Source organism: Protopterus annectens, chromosome 7.part0, assembly GCF_019279795.1.
Source record: "Protopterus annectens isolate FY-2018-M chromosome 7.part0, PAN1.0, whole genome shotgun sequence".
NCBI classification, from domain to species: domain Eukaryota; kingdom Metazoa; phylum Chordata; order Ceratodontiformes; family Protopteridae; genus Protopterus; species Protopterus annectens.
The window spans coordinates 783,200,367-783,219,670 of record NC_056739.1 but is presented as its reverse complement, the minus strand read 5'-3'; the positions used below and the strand labels follow the sequence as shown (position 1 = coordinate 783,219,670).

Genomic DNA, 19,304 nt, shown 5'->3' with positions numbered 1-19,304 from the left:
TTGTGAGGTACATACCAAAAGGGAATTGCACTCTATAATGAGTCTATTGAGTGATGAGTAAAGGGGAACAATTGCCTCTTTTTTCCTGGATGACAAACCTTTTGTGATGAGGTGTGCCATGCAGAAGGATTTCCTGACTACTGTGGAGATGTGATTAGCAAAGGAGAGATTACTGTCCACCTGTGTCCCAAAAGTAGACTACCGCCTATATGGTAGTTCATGGATACAGAGTTTTTACCAAAAAGGGATGACAATGCACTTTTTGGCATTGAGCTTGAGGCCATGGCTTTGACAACAGGCATCTGTCTCAGTGAAGCCCTTTTATAGGATGTCCACATTGTTAGGCGTTTCGATTATGGCTCCTAGTTCGCAGTCATCTGCGAACTTCATTAGCCAAAGCCTTCTATGTTAACCTGTACCTCAGAGAAGTAGATAGCAAACAGGAGAGGACCCAGGACTGAACCCTGTGGTACTCCACTTGTCACTGGTCTGAAGTCAGATTTGGAGTCTGCTACTTTCACGGTGCGGGTTCTATCCGTGAGCCAGTTGGCAACCCATCTTGTGACATACGGATTTATACCTAGTTTAGTTAGTTCATCTATAATTCCAGAGTGGGGGATGGTGTCGAAAGCCTTGGCGAGATCTAGATAGGCTGTGTGAACGAACTTACCCTCATCTACGGCTTTGGTGACTGCGTCAAAGAAGTCTATCAGGTTTAGGAGACATGATCTGCCTTTTACAAACCTGAACTGGGTGGGGTCCAGAGTTTGGAGATTACCAATGTCTTTGCTTACGAGTTCCATGAGGATACGTTCCATGGCCTTGCAGACCAGGCTCATCAGGCTAATAGGACGATAGTTCCTGAGGTCTGTGGTGGCTCCCCCTTTGTGGAGTGGGATAACCGTTGCTGTACGCCATTCAGTGGGCACAAAGCCTGAGGTGAGGCTATGACTGAACATGGTACTTAGATGGGGTGCCAGTTCGTTCTGTAGTTCGAGTAGAATGCAGCCTGGGATATTTTCAGTTCACATGGATGTTGTGTTCTTGGCTTTGGAGAGAGTGGTTTTTACTTGTACAGCCGTGATTACAGGAACTTTGTATTCTTCCGGTATAAAGATGGGCCCTTTATGGGGTGAGAGATGGGCAAAGTTAGCACTGAACCTATCTGCCAGGATGTTGGCAATATCAGTTGGTTCTGTATACTTAGTGCCATTATGCTGTACCTAGAGAGCAGATCTGAGTGTTGCCACTGAGATTCTTGACATAGTTATAGAATGCTTTGTCGTTGTCTTTAGAAACAGTGGTGATTTTGTTTTCGTAACTAGCTTGGGAGGATTTTGAGGGATCTCAGCTTCTTACGGAGGCTGACCAGGGAGTTCCTCCAATCATGCGATTATACTTTCTTTTGCAGCAGTTTCTTTCTTCTGTTGTAGAGTTCGTTTATGGCGGGGGACCACCAGATTGGCTTCCTTTTTTTGGAGGATAGCATCTTGGTTCTGCTAGGGATAGCACGATCCATGCACTCGTGTAAGTGCTTATAAAGTGCATTTGTGTAGGATTCAGCAGTCGTACCCCTATTGCCCATCTGCATGAGTGTCGTGAAGTTTGCCACTTCTGTCTTGAGCATGAAGTTGGCTTTGGAGAATTTTTTTTATGGTGGTTTCCACAATTGGGGGTGGGGGTGGGATGTGGATGTCTAGGGTGATTAGCTTGTGGTTGGATCTGACTGATGAGGAACTGACCTCTGGAGTGGAACACCGGTCGTCCATGTTGGTAATGACCAGGTCTAGGCTATTGCTGCCCCTAGTGGGGGTGTGGATAAGCTGACCCAAGGTGTTGGAATTTATGAATTCCAGAAAACGTTGAGCAAAGGAGTTGGTACATGAGTAGTTTTCCCAGTTAATGGTGAGGTAGCTGAAATCACCCATTATTAGGGTGTTGGGTTGTACGCTAATATTTTCCAGTGAATCAAGAAATGAGGAGTGGGAATCCTGAGGCATGGTGGGAGATCTGTAGCAAGCTACAATTTGGATTGTGAACTTCCCCAGAATTAGTTGCACTTGGATAATCTCGGCTGCATTATGCTGAGCAACTAGCCTGGAGGTGTGGATATCTTTAATGAATATGGACACGCCTCCGCCTTTAGTGTTTCGGTCCAGGTTAGGTGGCCGAAAGTTGTGGTATGAATTATGGCCTGGTAATCCAGGGGTGCTCTGTGGAGCCTTGAACCAGGTCTCTGTCTCTGCAGAGATGTCAATGTTCTCCACTTTAAGGAGTGCCTCGAGTTAGTGCACTTTGAGGTTTAGACTTCTAGCACTGAGTAGCATTACCCTCAGATTTTGCTTGCTTATACCGGTTACGGTGGTGAATTTGTCATTTGAATCTTGCCTAAAAAAAGGCACTATAGGGGGTGGCAAGAGCCACAGCCAGTATCCGGAAATCCAAGGGCGACAGGTGCAGGCCATCTCTGGCAAAGCATCGTGGTCTATCGATCATGTCGTCCCAGGCAGACAGATACTGGATTCACTTACAATGACACCAGAAGCTTAGCCAATTGTTGAAGTCAATTACTTTGTCCTTGTACTATGGTATCATTCTGGGTGATGGCAGGATGCTACTCACGGCTAGGGTCATACCTGCCTGGGCTACAAGATCGGAGAACTCCTCCATGTCTCTTTTCATGTAGTCCAGGGAGGTACAACTCAGGTCATTCACACCAACATGGACAATGACAGAGTCATATTTGTACTTGTAGAGTGACCTGAGTGCATGCGTTGTGGCGGATCCTGGCACCCTACAGGCAGCGGACAGTAACTTTCTCCTTGTTTAGCCTGGTGAGTGGAACATCAGTGTTCCCAACAATAGAGTCATCTATGGCTACAGTGTTGGGTATGTTGTTATGCCTTATGGGCTGTGGTTGGGTGGCACACTGAGTTTGTGGGCTATGTGGAGGTTGCTTGCGTTTCCGCTTTGGAGGTCTCTGATGTCCTTCTCTTCTGTGTTGCAGTACTCTTACAGTGGGATTCTCTGCCTCAGGCGACCAAATGTCGGCTCCTTTACAAAAGCTTAAGCCTGGTTGTTCTTGGTGTGTGGGATGTCATACGCAGGGCCATAAAACCTGGTGCCTTAAATGTGCTGTCCGCACGCACAGACCTCAGAACTAACTGCCCAGTCAGACAGTAGATTAGGTAGCGCCAATTGATGTCCTCCAGATCGGTGAAATGCCATGTACTGCCCAGTGTGACCAGAGTATGTGGTGCCCCAGGGTGCCCCACAGACAAGTGAAAAGGAATGCAGGAGGATAGGTGGGAGGGAAGGAATACTGCAACATGGAAGAGCAAGTACCTATGGTTATGGGAAGATTTTACACAACTATTTTATGTCCTACTCCCATGTAGCAGTATTCTTACTGTGGGAAGAGTACCACAGCTTAGGAAGGAGGAACAGTGGAGGTAGAGGTAGCAGATTCCAGAAATCCCTGCAGGACTGCCCTAGCGAGAGACATGATCCAATATGCAGTGTCTGGTAATGTGTGTATAGTGGACCAGGTGGCTGCCTCCAAGATGAAGGCTGTGTCTAGGCCTTTGAAGAAGGCCTTGGTGGATGCTACAGCCCTAGTAGTGTGTGCTCTTACCCCCTGAAGCAAATCCTTGCCATGGTATGGAGTAGCAGAAGCAAACAGTTTTCCTGATGCAAGAGGAGATAGTTTGTTTGGAGACTGCCTTGCCCAGGACCCAGGATGAAATGATAAAAAGAGTGGATTCGATTTTCTAATGCTCTTAGTTTTGTCCAAGTAAAACCTTAGCTGCCTGTGAACATCCAGGGAATGCAGTATTCTCTCGCTGTCATTGGTAGAAGGAGAAAGAAGGTGGGTAGGTAAATGGACTGATTTAATGATAGCTCATTGACCACTTTGGGCATGAAGGAAGGGTTGGTGCACAGGGTCACCACCCTTTGTCGAAGGTAGTGTAGAGACGGAATACCATGAGAGCCTGCAACTCTGATACCATTCCAGCTAAAGTGAGGGCTACCAGCAGGATTGTTTTCCATGTGACATTTGCAGTAATGTAGACCAGCTGGCTCAAATGGAGCCAGTGTGAGTTTTTCCAGGATAAATTTTAGGTCCCAAGATGGTGAGATAGGCTTCCATGGTAGTCTGATGTGGAAGACCCCCTTCAGGAACAATTTAACATCTACCCTGGAGAGTAAAGGAGGGTCTAAGGGTAAGCAGGCAGAGATAGCAGAAAGGTGTACTTTCAATGAAGAGTATAAAAGGTCTGCCTTGATAAGCTCACAAACACAAGCTAAGACTAGAGGTTCATCCGTAGAAAGAGATCCCTAAGCCTTTGGAGACACCATTTGGAGAATATTTCCCATTTTAAAATGTAGATCTCCTTGTTAGGTTTCCTGGTCTCCCAACAGGACAGAAAGCACGTCCTCATGAGTAGTGGTGTCTGAAGGGAATTAAAAGTTTTATCACAGAGTGTTGGAGACAGCATCTCCAAATGAGGGTGGATGAGAGTTCCCTTCTGCTGTGCGAGTAGGTCCACCTTGTGGGGTAACTTGTGGCGACTGCCCTTGGCGAGGGATAGTAGAAGGGGGAGCCAATGCTGCCTTGGCCAATAGGGAGCCACCAGCAAGATTTTTTGATTGTCCCTCCTGATTTTTAGGAGGACCTTTTGAATAAGAGGAAAGATATACAGAAATCGTCCATTCCATGAGATGGTGAAGGCGTCCACTCTCCATGCTAGTGGGGAGTGGTCCCTGGTACAGAACTTTCTCAGTTACCTGTTCTGGATGGAGACAAGTAAGTTTATTTGAGGTGTGCACCACTTGCATACAATGTCTTGAAAAACTTCTCTGTGCAACATCCACTTGTGATGCAGAGAGAATGATTTGCTGAGAGCATCCGCTTGATGGTAGTCCTGAGATGGGATGTAGACTGCCTGCAGAGAGGAGTTGTTTTGTGAGAGAAGGTCCCAAATCTGCATTGCCAGCCTGCGGAGGAAGAAAGACTTGGTCCGCCTGTTTGATGTACCACATGACCATGGTGTTGTCTGTGAAGATTTGAAGAGGGCCTGGCTGTAGTTGGGGAAGAAAAGCTTACAGGGTAATTGAACTGGAGTCAACCCTTTTACGTTGAGGTGTTTTTTCAGGATGGGTGTCTGCCAGCATTCTTGCACCTTGAGACCCTTCATGGTAGCCGCCCAGCCCAGATCTGAGGCATCTGTGTAGATATGTTGAATTGGTGTGGAAAGGAAGGAGGGGAAGGCCTGGATTCCTTTGAACTAGTTGAATCCACCACCGTAACTCTGCCTTTAGGCAGGGTAAGAAGAGTATCTGGAATTCTAGAGGGTGGCTGTGTTATCACCACACATTCTTTAGATACCACTGTAGCTTCATGTGCATCCTGGCTAGTGGTAGCATAGGAATAGTGGCTGCCATAAAACCCAGAAGTCACATGAATTGTATTGCTGACAGTTGGTGGGTCTGGATAAGATCCTGGAAGTGGTCCGTTAGGGAAATTACCTTGTTCTGAGGCAGGAATGCCTTCATCAAGTCTGTTCAGATCCTGCATCCCAGGAAGATTTTGTCCTGCTCTGGTGCAAGGGATGGTTTGCGGAGACTGAGGGTGCACCCCAACCCTTATAGTAAAGCCATGGAAAATTGCACATTTTTTTAGGGTGTTTTCTTTCTCTGCAAGAATGAGAATATGGTCTAGACAGGGGTACATATGAATGCCCTTGGTCCTGCAGTAGGCTATGGCAGGAGCCAGGCATTTGGTGAAGACCATGGTGTAATGGATAAACCAAAGGGTAAGGCAGTAAACTGAAAGTGAGAATAGGGCCCAGCAAAACATAAGTACTTTCTGTGAGTGGGCTGTAAAAGGATGTGGAGGTAGGCCTCCTTCAGGTCTAGAGTGGCCATGATCGCTTCGGGTGGCAGTGCTGGAAGCAGGGTCTGAAGGGCTAGCATTCTGAAGGAAGGAACTTTTAGGAAGAGGTTTAGAAAAGACAAATCCTGGATTGGCCTCCATGGTCCATCCTTTTTTGGTACTAGGAATAGCCTTTTCCCTTCTTGTCCTGAGGGAACAGGTTCTATGGTCCCATTGGCCAGTAGATCCTGTATAATATAAGGAATAAGGTGTAGTTTTTTTTTTTTTTTTTTTTTTTTTTTTTTGGGGGGGGGGGGTGCCCCGTGGTGTGGGCCTTTCTTTCCAAAATAGGATATATCCCTTTTCTACTACAGCTAGAACCCAGCAATCTGAGGTGACTGTTCTCCAAAAGGGCAGGCAGTGGGGGAGACGGGCTGACAGGGAGAGATGGGCAAAACAGCCATGCATTGTTAGTACCATTTCTGCCTTGAAAGGGCTGTCTGTGGGTAAGCTGAGAAGAGAAGAGGTTTGCCTCTTGGTTCCTTTCAAATGCCTGGAAGGGAAGAGTAGCAGTGGAGTGGGTTCTTCGGACATAGGAGGTCTTAGCTGGATAGTTTCCGTAGTACTTTGGTATATGAGATACCAGAAGATGCTTAATGCCTTGTAGCTCCTTGCTCTTCTCCTGAAGGTTTTTAAACAGTTCAGCAGACTGTTTTCCAAACAGGAGGTTGTGGTCTAATGGGACATCTAAAATTTTAGATTTGAAATCTTCAGGCAATGGCTGTAGCTAAAGCCAAGAATATCTGTGAAGCACATATGCAGCAGAACTAACAGACCTCTGCTACACCATAACTGCATCTAATAGAATGCCTGGCTACCTGGGACACCAAGGTCAGTTTTGATGCTACTTCTGTCTTGTTGGGAGAGTCAGGCAGGGAGGATAGAAGTGTGGATACTTGGGATACCAAGTCCAAGGCATACTTAATCATATGGGTTTGGTAGTTAATGGCTCTGAAGGCTATGGTGGAAGAGGCATTAACCTTCTTGCCCAGCCTGTCCATATTCTTGCTATCCTTGTCAGTAGGTAAAGAAGGGACAAGGATGGGATCAGTCTTGACTGCTTGTCAGGGGCCACAGCCATCACTGCAGGGTCCACCAAGGGGGGTTTCACAAGAAATTTGTGGTCATCAGGCACCTGATAGAAACGGTCAGGTCTCCTAGGAGCAGGTGATTGAGAGTCAGGACTTTTAGATGCTGATGCAAATGCATCTAGGTATGCAGGTATAACAACGGGCAGGGCTGATACTGAAGGAGATTCAACTTGCCGCAGCTCAAAATATCTGAGTTTCAGTCATTTGGGAAGTTTCTCATTTGAAAGTATTTCATTATAGTAATGGTCTCTCCAAAAGTTATGTCTTCCGGAGGAGAGTCCCCTAATATGGATTCCTTCATCTGGGGAATAGTAATTCCAGGGAAGAAGCTATTCATGACGAGTAAGAAATGGACTCATCTGATGAGGAAAAAACTTCCTCCTCTGTGAAGTGGATGGGGGATTAGAAGTAGCTGAGGCAGGTCTTGGGCTAAGCAGTGGGATAGTGGAGGGTGAGGAGGCTGAGGGCCTAAGGATCATGAAGGCCTACAAAGATTGTGTAAAATATTGCCAGTCAGATAGTCCAGAAGAGGGAGAAAGAGGTTTGCTTTTATGCATTCTTTTTAAAGGGGTAGTTTTGGGAGAAGGCCTAGTTTCATGGGACTGAGCTAAGGGAGATGATTCTGATTCCTGTACCTGCCTGGCATACGGTGGAGCCTGGTTCCCACTCGACTTCAGTAGAAATTGACGTCCAAGTAACCTCCGTGGACGTGACAGCTGGTACTTCAGAAGCTACTTCCTCAAGGGGAGCCAATGAAGTACACAACCATTAGCGGATGTCCTTCAACCACTATATCAGCGGTTGGCGGGGAGTCTGACGACAGAGGAGCAAAGGGAGTAGGCCATGAAAGGTTGGCCTTTTTTCGTGGTAGTTCCACCTGGACGGCTGATTCAGGATCCATCCCAAGTGATAGGGTTTTAAGCCACTGATTTTCCAAATGTAGATTAAAGGCAGCTAGGCGGCTTCTAAGCATTTTAGGGACGAAGGATTGGCAAATGGAGCAGGAAGTATAGTTGTGTTCCCGCCTAAACAGGCTACACACAATGGTCATGGGCGTCCTTATGTGGAATTTGATATCTGTATCGGCATTTACCCTTCTTAGCACACATCAGCTAAGAACAAACAAGCAAATAAAGCTCAAGCGACAATACATTTTAAGAATTCCCCAATGGGGTACTTAGCTTTAAAAGTCTTGATGGTAGAGGGGCGATACTATCAATCTGACATTTGAATGTGGCAGAAAAGTTTTGAGGTCTGTCGTGCAGACATCACATTTAAGGCACCTGGTTTACGGCCCAGTGTGTGACGTCCCACGTACCAACAACCACCAGGCTTAACCTTTTGTATAGCAGCCGATATTCAGGTTGTCTGAGGTGGAGAATACTGCAATGTGGGAATAGGACAACCTTTAAGACAAATAAGACACTTGCCAACACTTCTGAAAACAGGCGGACACACAAGACTGACAATGCGAAGTTTACTATGCACATGAACTGCAGCAAGACTGACTTAAAAATTGTACCATCTGACACCTGTCTTATACCACAAACATCCAGACATCCGAGTAGGAGAGTGTTGGCAGAAGCAAACAGGAAGAAGGAGAAGCTAAGTGTGGACAGTGCACTGGAATCCTGTAGGCAGGACCCCCCCCCCCCCACACAAAAAAACAAGTGATGACTGCTACAAAAATATTATAACAATCACTTAATGTTTGGCAGTGACAGCATTTCTGAATGCTGCGCTCCCATCTTAGGCAATGTAAGTCAATGCGGAAGCCATAGCTAAATAAGCATTTAATAGGAGTGTAGAAGATATTCTATATAAAGTACTGAAAAAATCTCACTTCTATTAAATAAGCATTTAATAGGAGTGCGGTTTCTTCAGGACTTTACATAGAATATCTTCTACAACACAGACAGACCAAGGAGATCATTGCATGTTGCTGCAACACATTTTGTAGATTTAAGTGCTGTGCAAGTGAAATGCTTATAACAATGCTTCAGGACCTCATAAGCTAGTCTGACAGGTGTTGCAATGTCTTATCTGCAAGACTGTACAACCTCTGAGCTAGAACACTTGGAAATTAAGCGTTTGTAAACAAAGTCCTACCTCACCCCCATATGGGAAAAAAAAGTATTAATTCTATCCAGTGCTATGGGTTACAGTATCATCTTTTGACATTTTTCTGTGGTTCAGATGTTTTGGATGCAATATTTTGTTTAACGTTAAGCAAATGCACGGTTTCATTACATAGCCAGAACCAAGACCAAACTTGTGCTACATGTTCCTAAAACTAAAGCTTGGCTCAGAAATATGAGAAGCAGAAAACGTTAGAAGCTACAGAAAAACAACTTTGCCAAAAAGGGAGTTACTAATCATTGCCCATGGCTGGATGCCCCTTAAAAATTCAGCTTCTAACATTCCTTACCACATTAATAAGGTTTTTAAAATACCAAATGGGAATGTATAATGAATTAACATGCACAGAACAAATCATTAATGCAGCATCTAAAGCTGTATTCTTACAAATTTGTGTACCAGAATTTCAACCAAACATTAACCCAAAAGGTAATGCAGATATGTCAAGCAGCAATCTTTAACTGAACATACCTATGTCACGTCTTATTGGCTTCTCAAACCTTCTCTCACCCCTGTTTAAAAGAAAAAAAAACAAAAAATCCATTAATGCTTCATTTACAAGTATTCATTTTTTTTATTTAATTTTTCCATAACATTTTTCTGCTACAATCACTCCAGCAATGACACTCATGTTACAGACTGGGAAGGTTCGTTACCCATGCACTAGAATCCTCCAATTACCATTAAGCACTACAATGCCCTCATGGATGGACATGTTTGTGGTGACGCATGACATCATACATCAACTAAATAAGCCATCTCCTCCCAGCCGGTTTAACCTGCTGCCACTAAACAATATCCACCACCAAATGAATACCCACTTTGAAGATCTTGCACTTCTACAACCAGAAGTGAAATTAGCCAGCAGGGCTGACTGAAGGGGTGACAGCAGCAGGATATTTCTCATCTGTCAACTAGTCTTTTCTCCATAACAGTCTGAAAAGTTAACCCTAATATCAAGGACCCTCCCGGAATGGTCCCAGGTTTGTGAAGAATCTCAAGTGGAAAAATGATAAAGAAGGCAGGAATCACAGAACTGCATCGAGGCTAGCAAAAAATAGCTACTGGGCAGATTACAATTGTGTAAGGACCTTACCCTAATTGCAAATATTAAAGCAGAATTACGGTTGCAAAGTAACAACCACTGGGACTTCCCTTACTGGCAGGACAAACATCAATACACCCCTAGTATAAAGTGGTCATCCAACTGTACCATCTTCTGTTTTGTTGTCTTGCCTACAAAATGGGGTAGGGGACTCCTATCTCACTCCCAGTATACCCCTATCTAAGAAGAGGGCCTACCTTAGCCTTCCTCCCAAGTACATCTCCCACAGGATTCAAGAAGACACTGAGAAACTGGACTCAAGATCTAGCCACACTTGAAGAGGAAAGAGGCCCTGCGACAGGGCTGGATGTGACTATATGAGAAGGGGAAAGATGACAAGAAACTCAACATAGTCACAGGATGACCCAAGTAAACAGCAAGAGGAGTAGGATAGAAATACAACTGCTCCTACTCTTAACAGCTACTATTATGATAGAGTCCCCCACCAAACTACACAATGTTCACAGTATGGATCACTGTTGCAGTAGTAATAACCAATGGGAAGTTCTCAAGATAGTACTAATATTGGATGGAAAATAGTTTTCCAGGTATGGGGTGTTCAGAATGGCCATGGCAAAGACTGTTGACTCTAGAGGTGATGTCCTCTAATAAATGAAAATATGGGAGAAGAGAATCAGGTTGTTGCCTCTGGAATGCCTTGTGTGTGTTACCCCCCCAAGAAAATTTCAACAGTGGCTGCTGTGCCCATAGTAGTGTGATCTTACATACCCTTTTATTTTTTATTTCCTTACTGTGCCATGAGTCATATAATAAAAGGAAAAAGACTGACCTTCTTGGAAAATGGCTTACACACTTCTTTTGGAAAATGGCTTACACTCTTCTTTTAGATGCATAAAACAACTGCAACTGTGAACCTCTTACAGTATGTTCTTTCCAGACAGCATTGAAGTTATCTGGAAAGGTGTAATGATTGCCAATCTTCCTTTCCCTTTATTTTGTGGGTTTAGAAGGACTGGTCATCACCTGGATAGATTAGTTTAGAGATACTTTTGTGATCACACTGGACAATTAAGTGCTTCTCCAAATGCTACCCTTATCTGCATGTTGGGGGGACGACGACAGGAAAGGCTCTCAAGCACATAAATGCTTGTTCAGATGTTCTCTCAGCTGATGTGCAAGCAAGCAGCAAGGCTGTTTTCCAAAGTCAACTATCTGAGGAGTGCCACTGCTACAGATTCAAAATGCATGTGCGCTTTTCTAGGTCACAGTTCAAATCCCGTAATGAGAAATGAAATCCTTTTTGAGGATTTGTTTCCCAAATGTAGCACAGTAGTTTTCTTCTTAACCATTTTTAAACTACAGACAACACTTGTTTTCCCTTCTTTTTCACCTGGCCAAAGACAATCATCATAAAAGTCACCTCATAGGATGGATTTGCTCACACAAGGAAAACGTTCACTCATTCACCCTCATCATCTCAAACTGCAGTCGACCCCTTTGGGTGATATGGTTTTACTTCGTTTTTAAAATTTTTATTCTTTCAAATTATTTAATAAAAACTCTCAACAATTACAATACCTCTGACATAACTCCAGCAGAAATCCCTTCTTTTCCTGATTCTTCTCTCTCCTCCTCTACTCACCAACACCCCAAAGTAACAACCTCCCACTGGCAACCTCCCAAATTCACAAAGCCTTCCACTATAACTCAGATTTCTTCAGACACTTGTCACCTCCTTACCCAATACTACACACCAGCTCAGTATTCATTTCTCTGCAGTGAAATATTTATCTTTCTCTCCCATCCCTACAAAAATTCCAGATTTGAAACTCTTTATACCAAATGTCCAAAATTCATCATTAAACCTATCAAGAGCCATGCTTACCACCTTTACTCATTTCTTTCCTCAACTTAACTTATAATGTTGGCAATAATAAAACCAACTCAAAGGAAATAAGAAGTTATGTACTCACCATAACGTTCCATCCGAGTAGGTGGCTTCATTTGTCTGCAACCTGTGGATCTTGGATCAGATATCGGATCCAAGCCGGCAACTATTTATACAGCTATGGATCCGAGCTCCTAGCTCCTCCCCTCACCCATAATCCCCTGCCAACCCCAAATGACCTCAGATCAAGTTTGCCCTCCTATATATACCAAAAAAGGTATCCCAAACAGGAAAAGGCAGGATAATACCACCAAACTAACTCTTCTGAAGGCCAGGGGGAAGGAGGGGGGGATGGTTGCAGACAAATGAAGCCACCTACTCAGATGGAACGTTATGGTGAGTACATAACTTCTTAATCTGGAGTAGGGACTTCATTTGTCAGCAACCTGTGGGACAGAGTCCCCAGCTACCTGAATCTTGGGCGGCCATCATGGAAGGATGTTCCAGAGCACTGCGGAGCCAAAGGATGCTCTCCCTCTGGAAATTACGTCCAGTTTGCAGTGGTTAATAAAGGTATGAGATGAGGCCCAAGTGGCTGCCGAGCAAATATCATCCAAGGGGACTCTAGATCTAAATGCAGCAGAAGTAGATATGGAGCGAGTGGAATGTGCACGAACCCTTTGAGGTGCGGGCCTCCCAGAAGCCTCATAAGCTACAAGGATACATTGGGAAATCCAGCGTGATAAGGTGACCTTCGAAACGGCTTTACCCAAACTGAATTTGGCAAAGGAAATGAACAGCTGATCAGATTGTCTGTGACCAGCAGTCCTATGAATATAGAAAAGCAGCTGCCTGTGCACATCTAAAGAATGCAGCTTGTACTCTCTCTTATTTTGATAATTAGGGAAGAAAACAGGTAGGTTAATGGACTGATTGATATTGGTTTCTGAGGCCACCTTAGGCAGGAAGGATTGGATTGGTCCTGAGGTACACTCTATCCTGATGAAAAACCAAGTAAGGGGGTTTTACGGAAAGAGCTTGAAGTTCAGAAACTCTTTTCGCAGAAGTGATGGCTACCAGGAATGCTGTTTTCCAAGACAAGTATTTAAGATCAGCCAAGGCAGCTGGTTCAAAAGGAGAAGCAGTCAAGGCCTGAAGAACTAGCGATAGGTCCCAAGGGGGTACTGCTTCTTTGATAGGGGGCCTGAGCAGAAAAGCACCCTTGAGGAAGGTTTTACATAGCTTAGCTGACATCAAAGGACCTGTTTCGTATCCTACATGGTAATGGGAGATGGCTGCCAATTGTACCTTGACCTTGCTGAAAAAGCCCGGTAAGGAAGTCCAAAACGGACATTAGCGGAGCAGTGAAGGGGTCCAAATTATGATGTTCCGCCCAGACGGAGAAGCGCTTCCATTTACTGCGGTAAATTTTCCTGGTGGAAGGTTTATGCGCTGCCACCAAGATGGCTTTAACTGGTGAAGAGATATCGGGAGTCCTAATTAAGAGTGGAACTGGAGCAGCCAAGCTGTCAGCTTCAGGTTGTCCAGGTTCGGGGTCGGTAAGCCTGATGGGTGGGATATTAGATCCGGGCTGGGATCCAGAATCCAGGGAGGATTCACCAAGTGAGACCACAGGTAAGGGAACCAAGTCTGTCGAGGCCAGAATGGGGCAATGAGGATCATTTTGCTCCCCAACTGAGAGGCTTTCTGTAACATTTTTAGCATCAGGAGTACAGGAAGATGGGCATAAAGTAGACCGGGCGGCCAAGCATGCACTAGAGCGTCTCTCGGCATTTCCCTTGGTGGGGGAATCAGCGCGAAGAAGCTGTCGCATTTCGTATTTGAGGGAGATGCAAAAGGATCGCAGCAGGGTTGCCCCCATTTTGCAAAAATCCGCTTTGCTACTCGGGAGCTGAGAGACCACTCGTAAGGGGAAAGAATAGTGCGGCTGAGTTTGTCCGCCAGAATGTGTGTTGCGATCAGAAAGCAGTTTGTGGAGATCGCCCATTCCCACACCCTCATGGCCTCTTGGCAGAGGGGATAAGACCTGGTTCCCCCGTTTGTTGATATACCAGACAACTGACATGTTGTCCGTCTGTATCGCAATAGTTCCTACGGGAAGAAGGTTGTGAAGTGCTTGCAACACTAACAGCACTGCCCTCATCTCCAGAACATTGATATGCAGGGAGGTCTCTGTGTCGTTCCATGTGCCTTGGACTGTTCTGCCTGAGCAATGCCCCCCACCACCACCACCACCCCACCCGAGGCGAGAAGCGTCCGTGGTCACCGTGACGAGAGGAGGTGGAGCACAGAAGGGGCGGCCTGTATGGAGATCTGGGGAATGAAGCCACCATAACAGGGCCCTCCTGCAAGCCTTGCTGATAGAGACAGGGTGATTGAGAGGAAGGAGCTGAAAGGACCATTGTACTTGGAGGGTCCACTGTAGTACCCTCATGTTTAGGCGAGCGCATGGAAGTAGTGTTATTGCCACTGCCATAGAGCCCAGTGCCCTCAGGACCAATTCCGCGGGTGGAGCTTCTGATTGGAGAATGGCCCGCACATGTAATCTCAGATTCTGTAGTCGTTCCGAAGGTAGGCTCGCAGACTTCTCGTATCTAATCTGGCCCCTATGAAGTCTATCACTTGTGTCGGAGCAAGGGAGGATTTGTCCATATTGATCGTGATGCCTAACTGGGGAGCTAGGCGGAGAAAAAAATCTCTAGCTGAGCAGAGTAGATGCCTTGTTGGGGCGGTCAGGAGCCAGTCGTCCAGGTACGGGAAGACCTGCATTCCCTGAAGTCTCAGGTGGGCCGCTATCACTGCTAAAACTTTGGTGAACACCCTGGGGGCTGTGGTGAGGCCAAAGGGAAGGACCCTGAACTGATAGTGGCTGGCTCCCAGCCGGAAGCGGAGAAACCTCCTGGATCGTCTGTCCATTAAAATGTGGTAGTACGCATCCTTGAGGTCTATTGAGCACATCCAGTCGTTCTCCCGCAACAGGGGGAGAATGGATTGAACAGTGACCATTCGGAATTTCTCCTTAGTTACAGACAGGTTCAAGAGGGAAAGGTCTAGAATTGGTCTCAGGTCCCCCGTCTTTTTTGGCACCAGAAAGAACCTGGAGTAAAACCCTAATCCGAGCTGGTCTGGGGGGACGGGTTGGATAGCCCTTTTTTCTAGCAGCTGCAGCCTCCCTCTGATCGGGTGGTACATCGGGGAGGTTCCCGAGTCTGGGAACATGTTGCATGGGGATTTTGTAACCTATGGATATAATCCGAAGCACCCAGCGGTCTGACGTGATGGACTCCCATGCCGCCAGATGCCTCGAGAAGCGCCCCCCGACTGCCTCCAGAGTGGAGCAGTCGGGCAACCCTTCAGGGCTGTTGCGTGGGCCGATCAGAGAAGGATTCTCTGGACCCAAAATTTCTCGGGGCCCCACTGCCTCTAGGGCGGCATCGTCCCTGTCCTCCTCTGCCACAGAAGGATTGGTTGTCCGGAGCAGGTTGGGAATGTTTCGATTTCCGAAACCACATCTTCTTCTGTCCCTTTTGGTTCTTGGAGAAGGACCTCTGGGGAGCAGAGAAGCGGACTCCGACGGCAGACAACATCTTCCCGTCCTTCTCGCTCTGGCCAAGTGTCTCGCGAACGGTCTTGCCAAACAAAGCAGAACCATCAAGGGGGGCATTCGCAAAGGACGCCTTGAAGGGCTCCGTAAAGTCACAATGTCGGAGCCAGGCCTGGCGTCTCATAACTAGGCCCGCTCCGCTAGCTCTAGCGGCTCCCTCAGTGGCGTGAGAAAACAGTCGCATAGAGGTATTAGAAAAGATCTCAGAGTGGCCATACGAGTTGAGTACAATTGCTTGTCCTCCGCCGACATGGACTCCGGGGGGAGCAGCGTATTCTTTAATAAGATCCCGCTACATCCTGATGACATGTGCCATGTAGTTCAGAGACCTTACTGAGAAGGTCGCTGAACTGAATACCTGCTTCCCAAGGCGATCTATCAAGCGGGACTCCTTGCTCAGAGGATGGACCGAGGGGCTCTCCTGAGCTAGTTCCCTCTTAGTGGCTGCCGCCATCAACATGGCATCTACAGGGGGACCCTTGCTCCAGTGGGGCCGGTCTGCGGGGGTGAGGGGCTCAAAATCCTATCCGGGCGCTTAGGGATTGGCTCCACAGTGTCCGGCTTCTTCCGCGCCCTGGTGGTCACAAGGTCGACCAGGGGGTCGGCCGGAGGGGACACCCAAGAGGGTAGACGGGCCTGCTTCGAATGCCTCCAGGAACACGGACTCGTTGGAGGAAGCTTTGGGGGCAGACCACCCCCCCCCCCCCGAGCAGTTCCATGATGTCTCCAAAGGAGACATCCTCAGGGGCTGACCTTGGGCAGCCTTCCCCTTCATCCAAGTCCATGTCCTCTGTTAAGGACTCGAGGGAGTCCACGTGTCTCCTCTTACACTTATGCTTACGAGGCACTTCCTCGGGGAGGGGGGCTGTCCGAGCAGGTCTCACCAGCAATGTCTTGTTCCAAAGGAACAACCTGGGACATCGAAGCAAGCTGTCCCTGTGGCCGGGTGATGGAAGCCTGACCCAGCAGAGAGGGAGTGCAGGGCGGAGCAGAGACAAGGGCCGGAGGTCTGGATGCTCTCGACAGAGCCCTCTCCACTACATCGAAGGCCGAGGGGGAGCCGCTCTCCCTGGGCTCAGAGAGCAGACTCCCACTCGGATCCGATGAAGGGATCGGAACCGGCGCCGAGACCGTCGGATCCGAGGGACCAGTGTGCTCCGACCTGGACGGAGCCGAAGGCACACTGAATCCCTTGGATCCGAAGCTCGGGCCACGGCTCCAAGAGGTCGGATCCGACAGACTCGAGGGTAGGGTCAGATCCGAAGTACCCAGAACTGTTGGCGCCGACCCACCCCCGGCTCCAACGCTGCCCGGCTCCAAGCGCTCTGAACCCGGAAAACGGGTCGGAGAAAAAGCTATCTGAGCAAAAAAGGTGTCGAGCTCCCCCCCCCCCCCCCGAAGGGGGGGAGGAGGCAGGAGCACTCCCATCTGCAGCTGGGCCTGGATGAACCTTCTCATCATCCGGTCCAAGTCTGCATCAGACAGGCTGTAAGTGGATCTCGACGAGGCCACCGAGGCAGGCCTGGAGTGCCACCTCGATGACCTCGATGGAGATCGGGTCTCCTCCTCCTCAGGTCCCGGGGAGAAACAAGGTGATCGGAGCCAAGGAGGAGACTACCTGGAAGCCATGGAGGGAGAAGCCCGCTTAGCTGGGGGGGCCGAAGCGGAGGCCTTGGCCCGCCGCTTGTGGTGCTTCTCCCTCAGTTTCTCCCTCCTGGCCTCCCTTGTCCTCCGGCGCTTTAGTGGGAGTTTGAATCCCGGCCGGAGGAAGGAGGGCAGGAGTGGCCACCACCACAGGCTGAGGAGGTGTAACGGGAGTAGAGGAGGCCGAAGCCGACTCCGGGGGCAAAAGTCCTGCCAGGACCAGCTTCAACCTCCGCTCTTTGTGCCCTGGGGTTGAACCCTGCACACATCGGGCATCCCGAGGACAGGTGTTCAACCCCAAGGCACCGAAATTACAGAGTGTGGCCATCCGCCGGAGAGAGCTTATGGCCACACTCGGTGCATTTAGAAAAAATAGGCTTTGGGGCCTTTGACATATCCCAAAACTAAGTAACACTACACAAACACACAAGGCCCCAAACGCAAACACACACAATCACACTAACGACCAGCGAGGGGAGGGTAAACACTAAAAATTTCAAAATTAACAGACTAAAGGGAAGCCTAATACACACACACTAATTACTGACAGAAAAAAAGGCTAAAGAGATAAAAAAGGGAACACTTATCTCAATAATCGCCAGGAGCTCAAAATCCAGCTGACGCACTCTAGAACGGCAAAACTAGATCTGAGGTCATTTGGGGTTGGCAGGGGATTATGGGTGAGGGGAGGAACTAGGAGCTCGGATCCATAGCTGTATAAATAGTTGCCGGCTCGGATCTGATAACGGATCCAAGACCCACAGGTTGCTGACAAATGAAGTCCCTACTCCAGATGTAGTTGTGTACACTTACCATAAATGTAGATGTTGGAGTGTATTCACTGTTGCAGTCATCACATTTGGGTTATCGGCTTGCAGGTAGCCCTCAGTCGGCCTGATTATCAAAGTCTTGGGTCCTGCGTCAGTTGCTGTCCCTTCTTCCATGATGTCAGGTAGTCAGTGGTATAAAACATGCAGCCGACGCCATTACATCAGTTTTTCTTGCCCTAGATGTCAGGTGCCCCCCTAATGGGAAGCAATAAAATATAAAAGTAAAATGATATCCCTCCAACAAAAAAGCAAATACACCATAAAGGCTTTAAGCACAGTAAAGGAAATTAGAGGCATAGTCAAAAGAAGTTAGGGGGCTGGAGGGAGGGTATCCAGGACTGCAACAGTGAATACACTCGAACATCTACATTTATGGTAAGTGTAATAACTGTACTATGTTCTTCGTGTTTCACTGCTGCAGACATTACATTTGGGTAGATTCCCAAAGCTATAGTTGGGAGGAGGAATTTGGATAGCATTAGGGCCAGCTATAAGGCACTGCAAAACTGCAGTGGCAAAGCCAGCTCTGGATTTAAAGAAAATTGGCAAATGATCATGCTTGGCGAAAGTATGTACAGAACGTACAGTTGTACACACTTACCATAAATGTAGATGTTGAGTGTATTCACTGCTGCAGTCATTACACTTGGGTTATCCTGCTGGCAAGCTACCCTCAGTTGGCCTGAATTCCAAAGTCTAGGTCTGGCGTCGGCTGATGTCGCCTCTTCCCTGACGTCAGTGCGCCAGGGGTATAAAAGATGCAGCCTGAGCCATTTTCTTCAGTTTTTCTTGCCCCAGATGTCAGCTGCCCCCAAAAGGGTAGGCTAAGAATATGCCAATAAAACATGCATGCACCAAAATATATTATACCTTCATCTACACGCAAATACACCACATAGGTTGTATAGATTAGAGAAGTGTAGATAAGTTCAAGCAAAGATATAGGGGATGGTGGGTGGGTAACCTGGACTGCAACAGTGAATATACTCGAACATCTACATTTATTGTAAGTGTACACAACTGTACTATGTTCTTCGTGTTTCACTGTTGCAGTCATTACACTTGGGTTGAATACCAAAGCTATGG

At 47.3% G+C, this 19,304-nt stretch overlaps 1 protein-coding gene across 1 annotated transcript in view; it reads right to left on the bottom strand.

Annotated features, from left to right (window-relative positions):
• GIGYF1 (GRB10 interacting GYF protein 1) overlaps nucleotides 1–19,304 on the bottom strand; it is a gene marked incomplete in the record, with an annotated part of 2,892,461 nt that overhangs the window by 2,095,084 nt on the left and 778,073 nt on the right. The window contains 1 exon segment of the mRNA XM_044077309.1: nucleotides 9,637–9,677. Coding sequence (XP_043933244.1) covers nucleotides 9,637–9,677 — 41 coding nt within the window.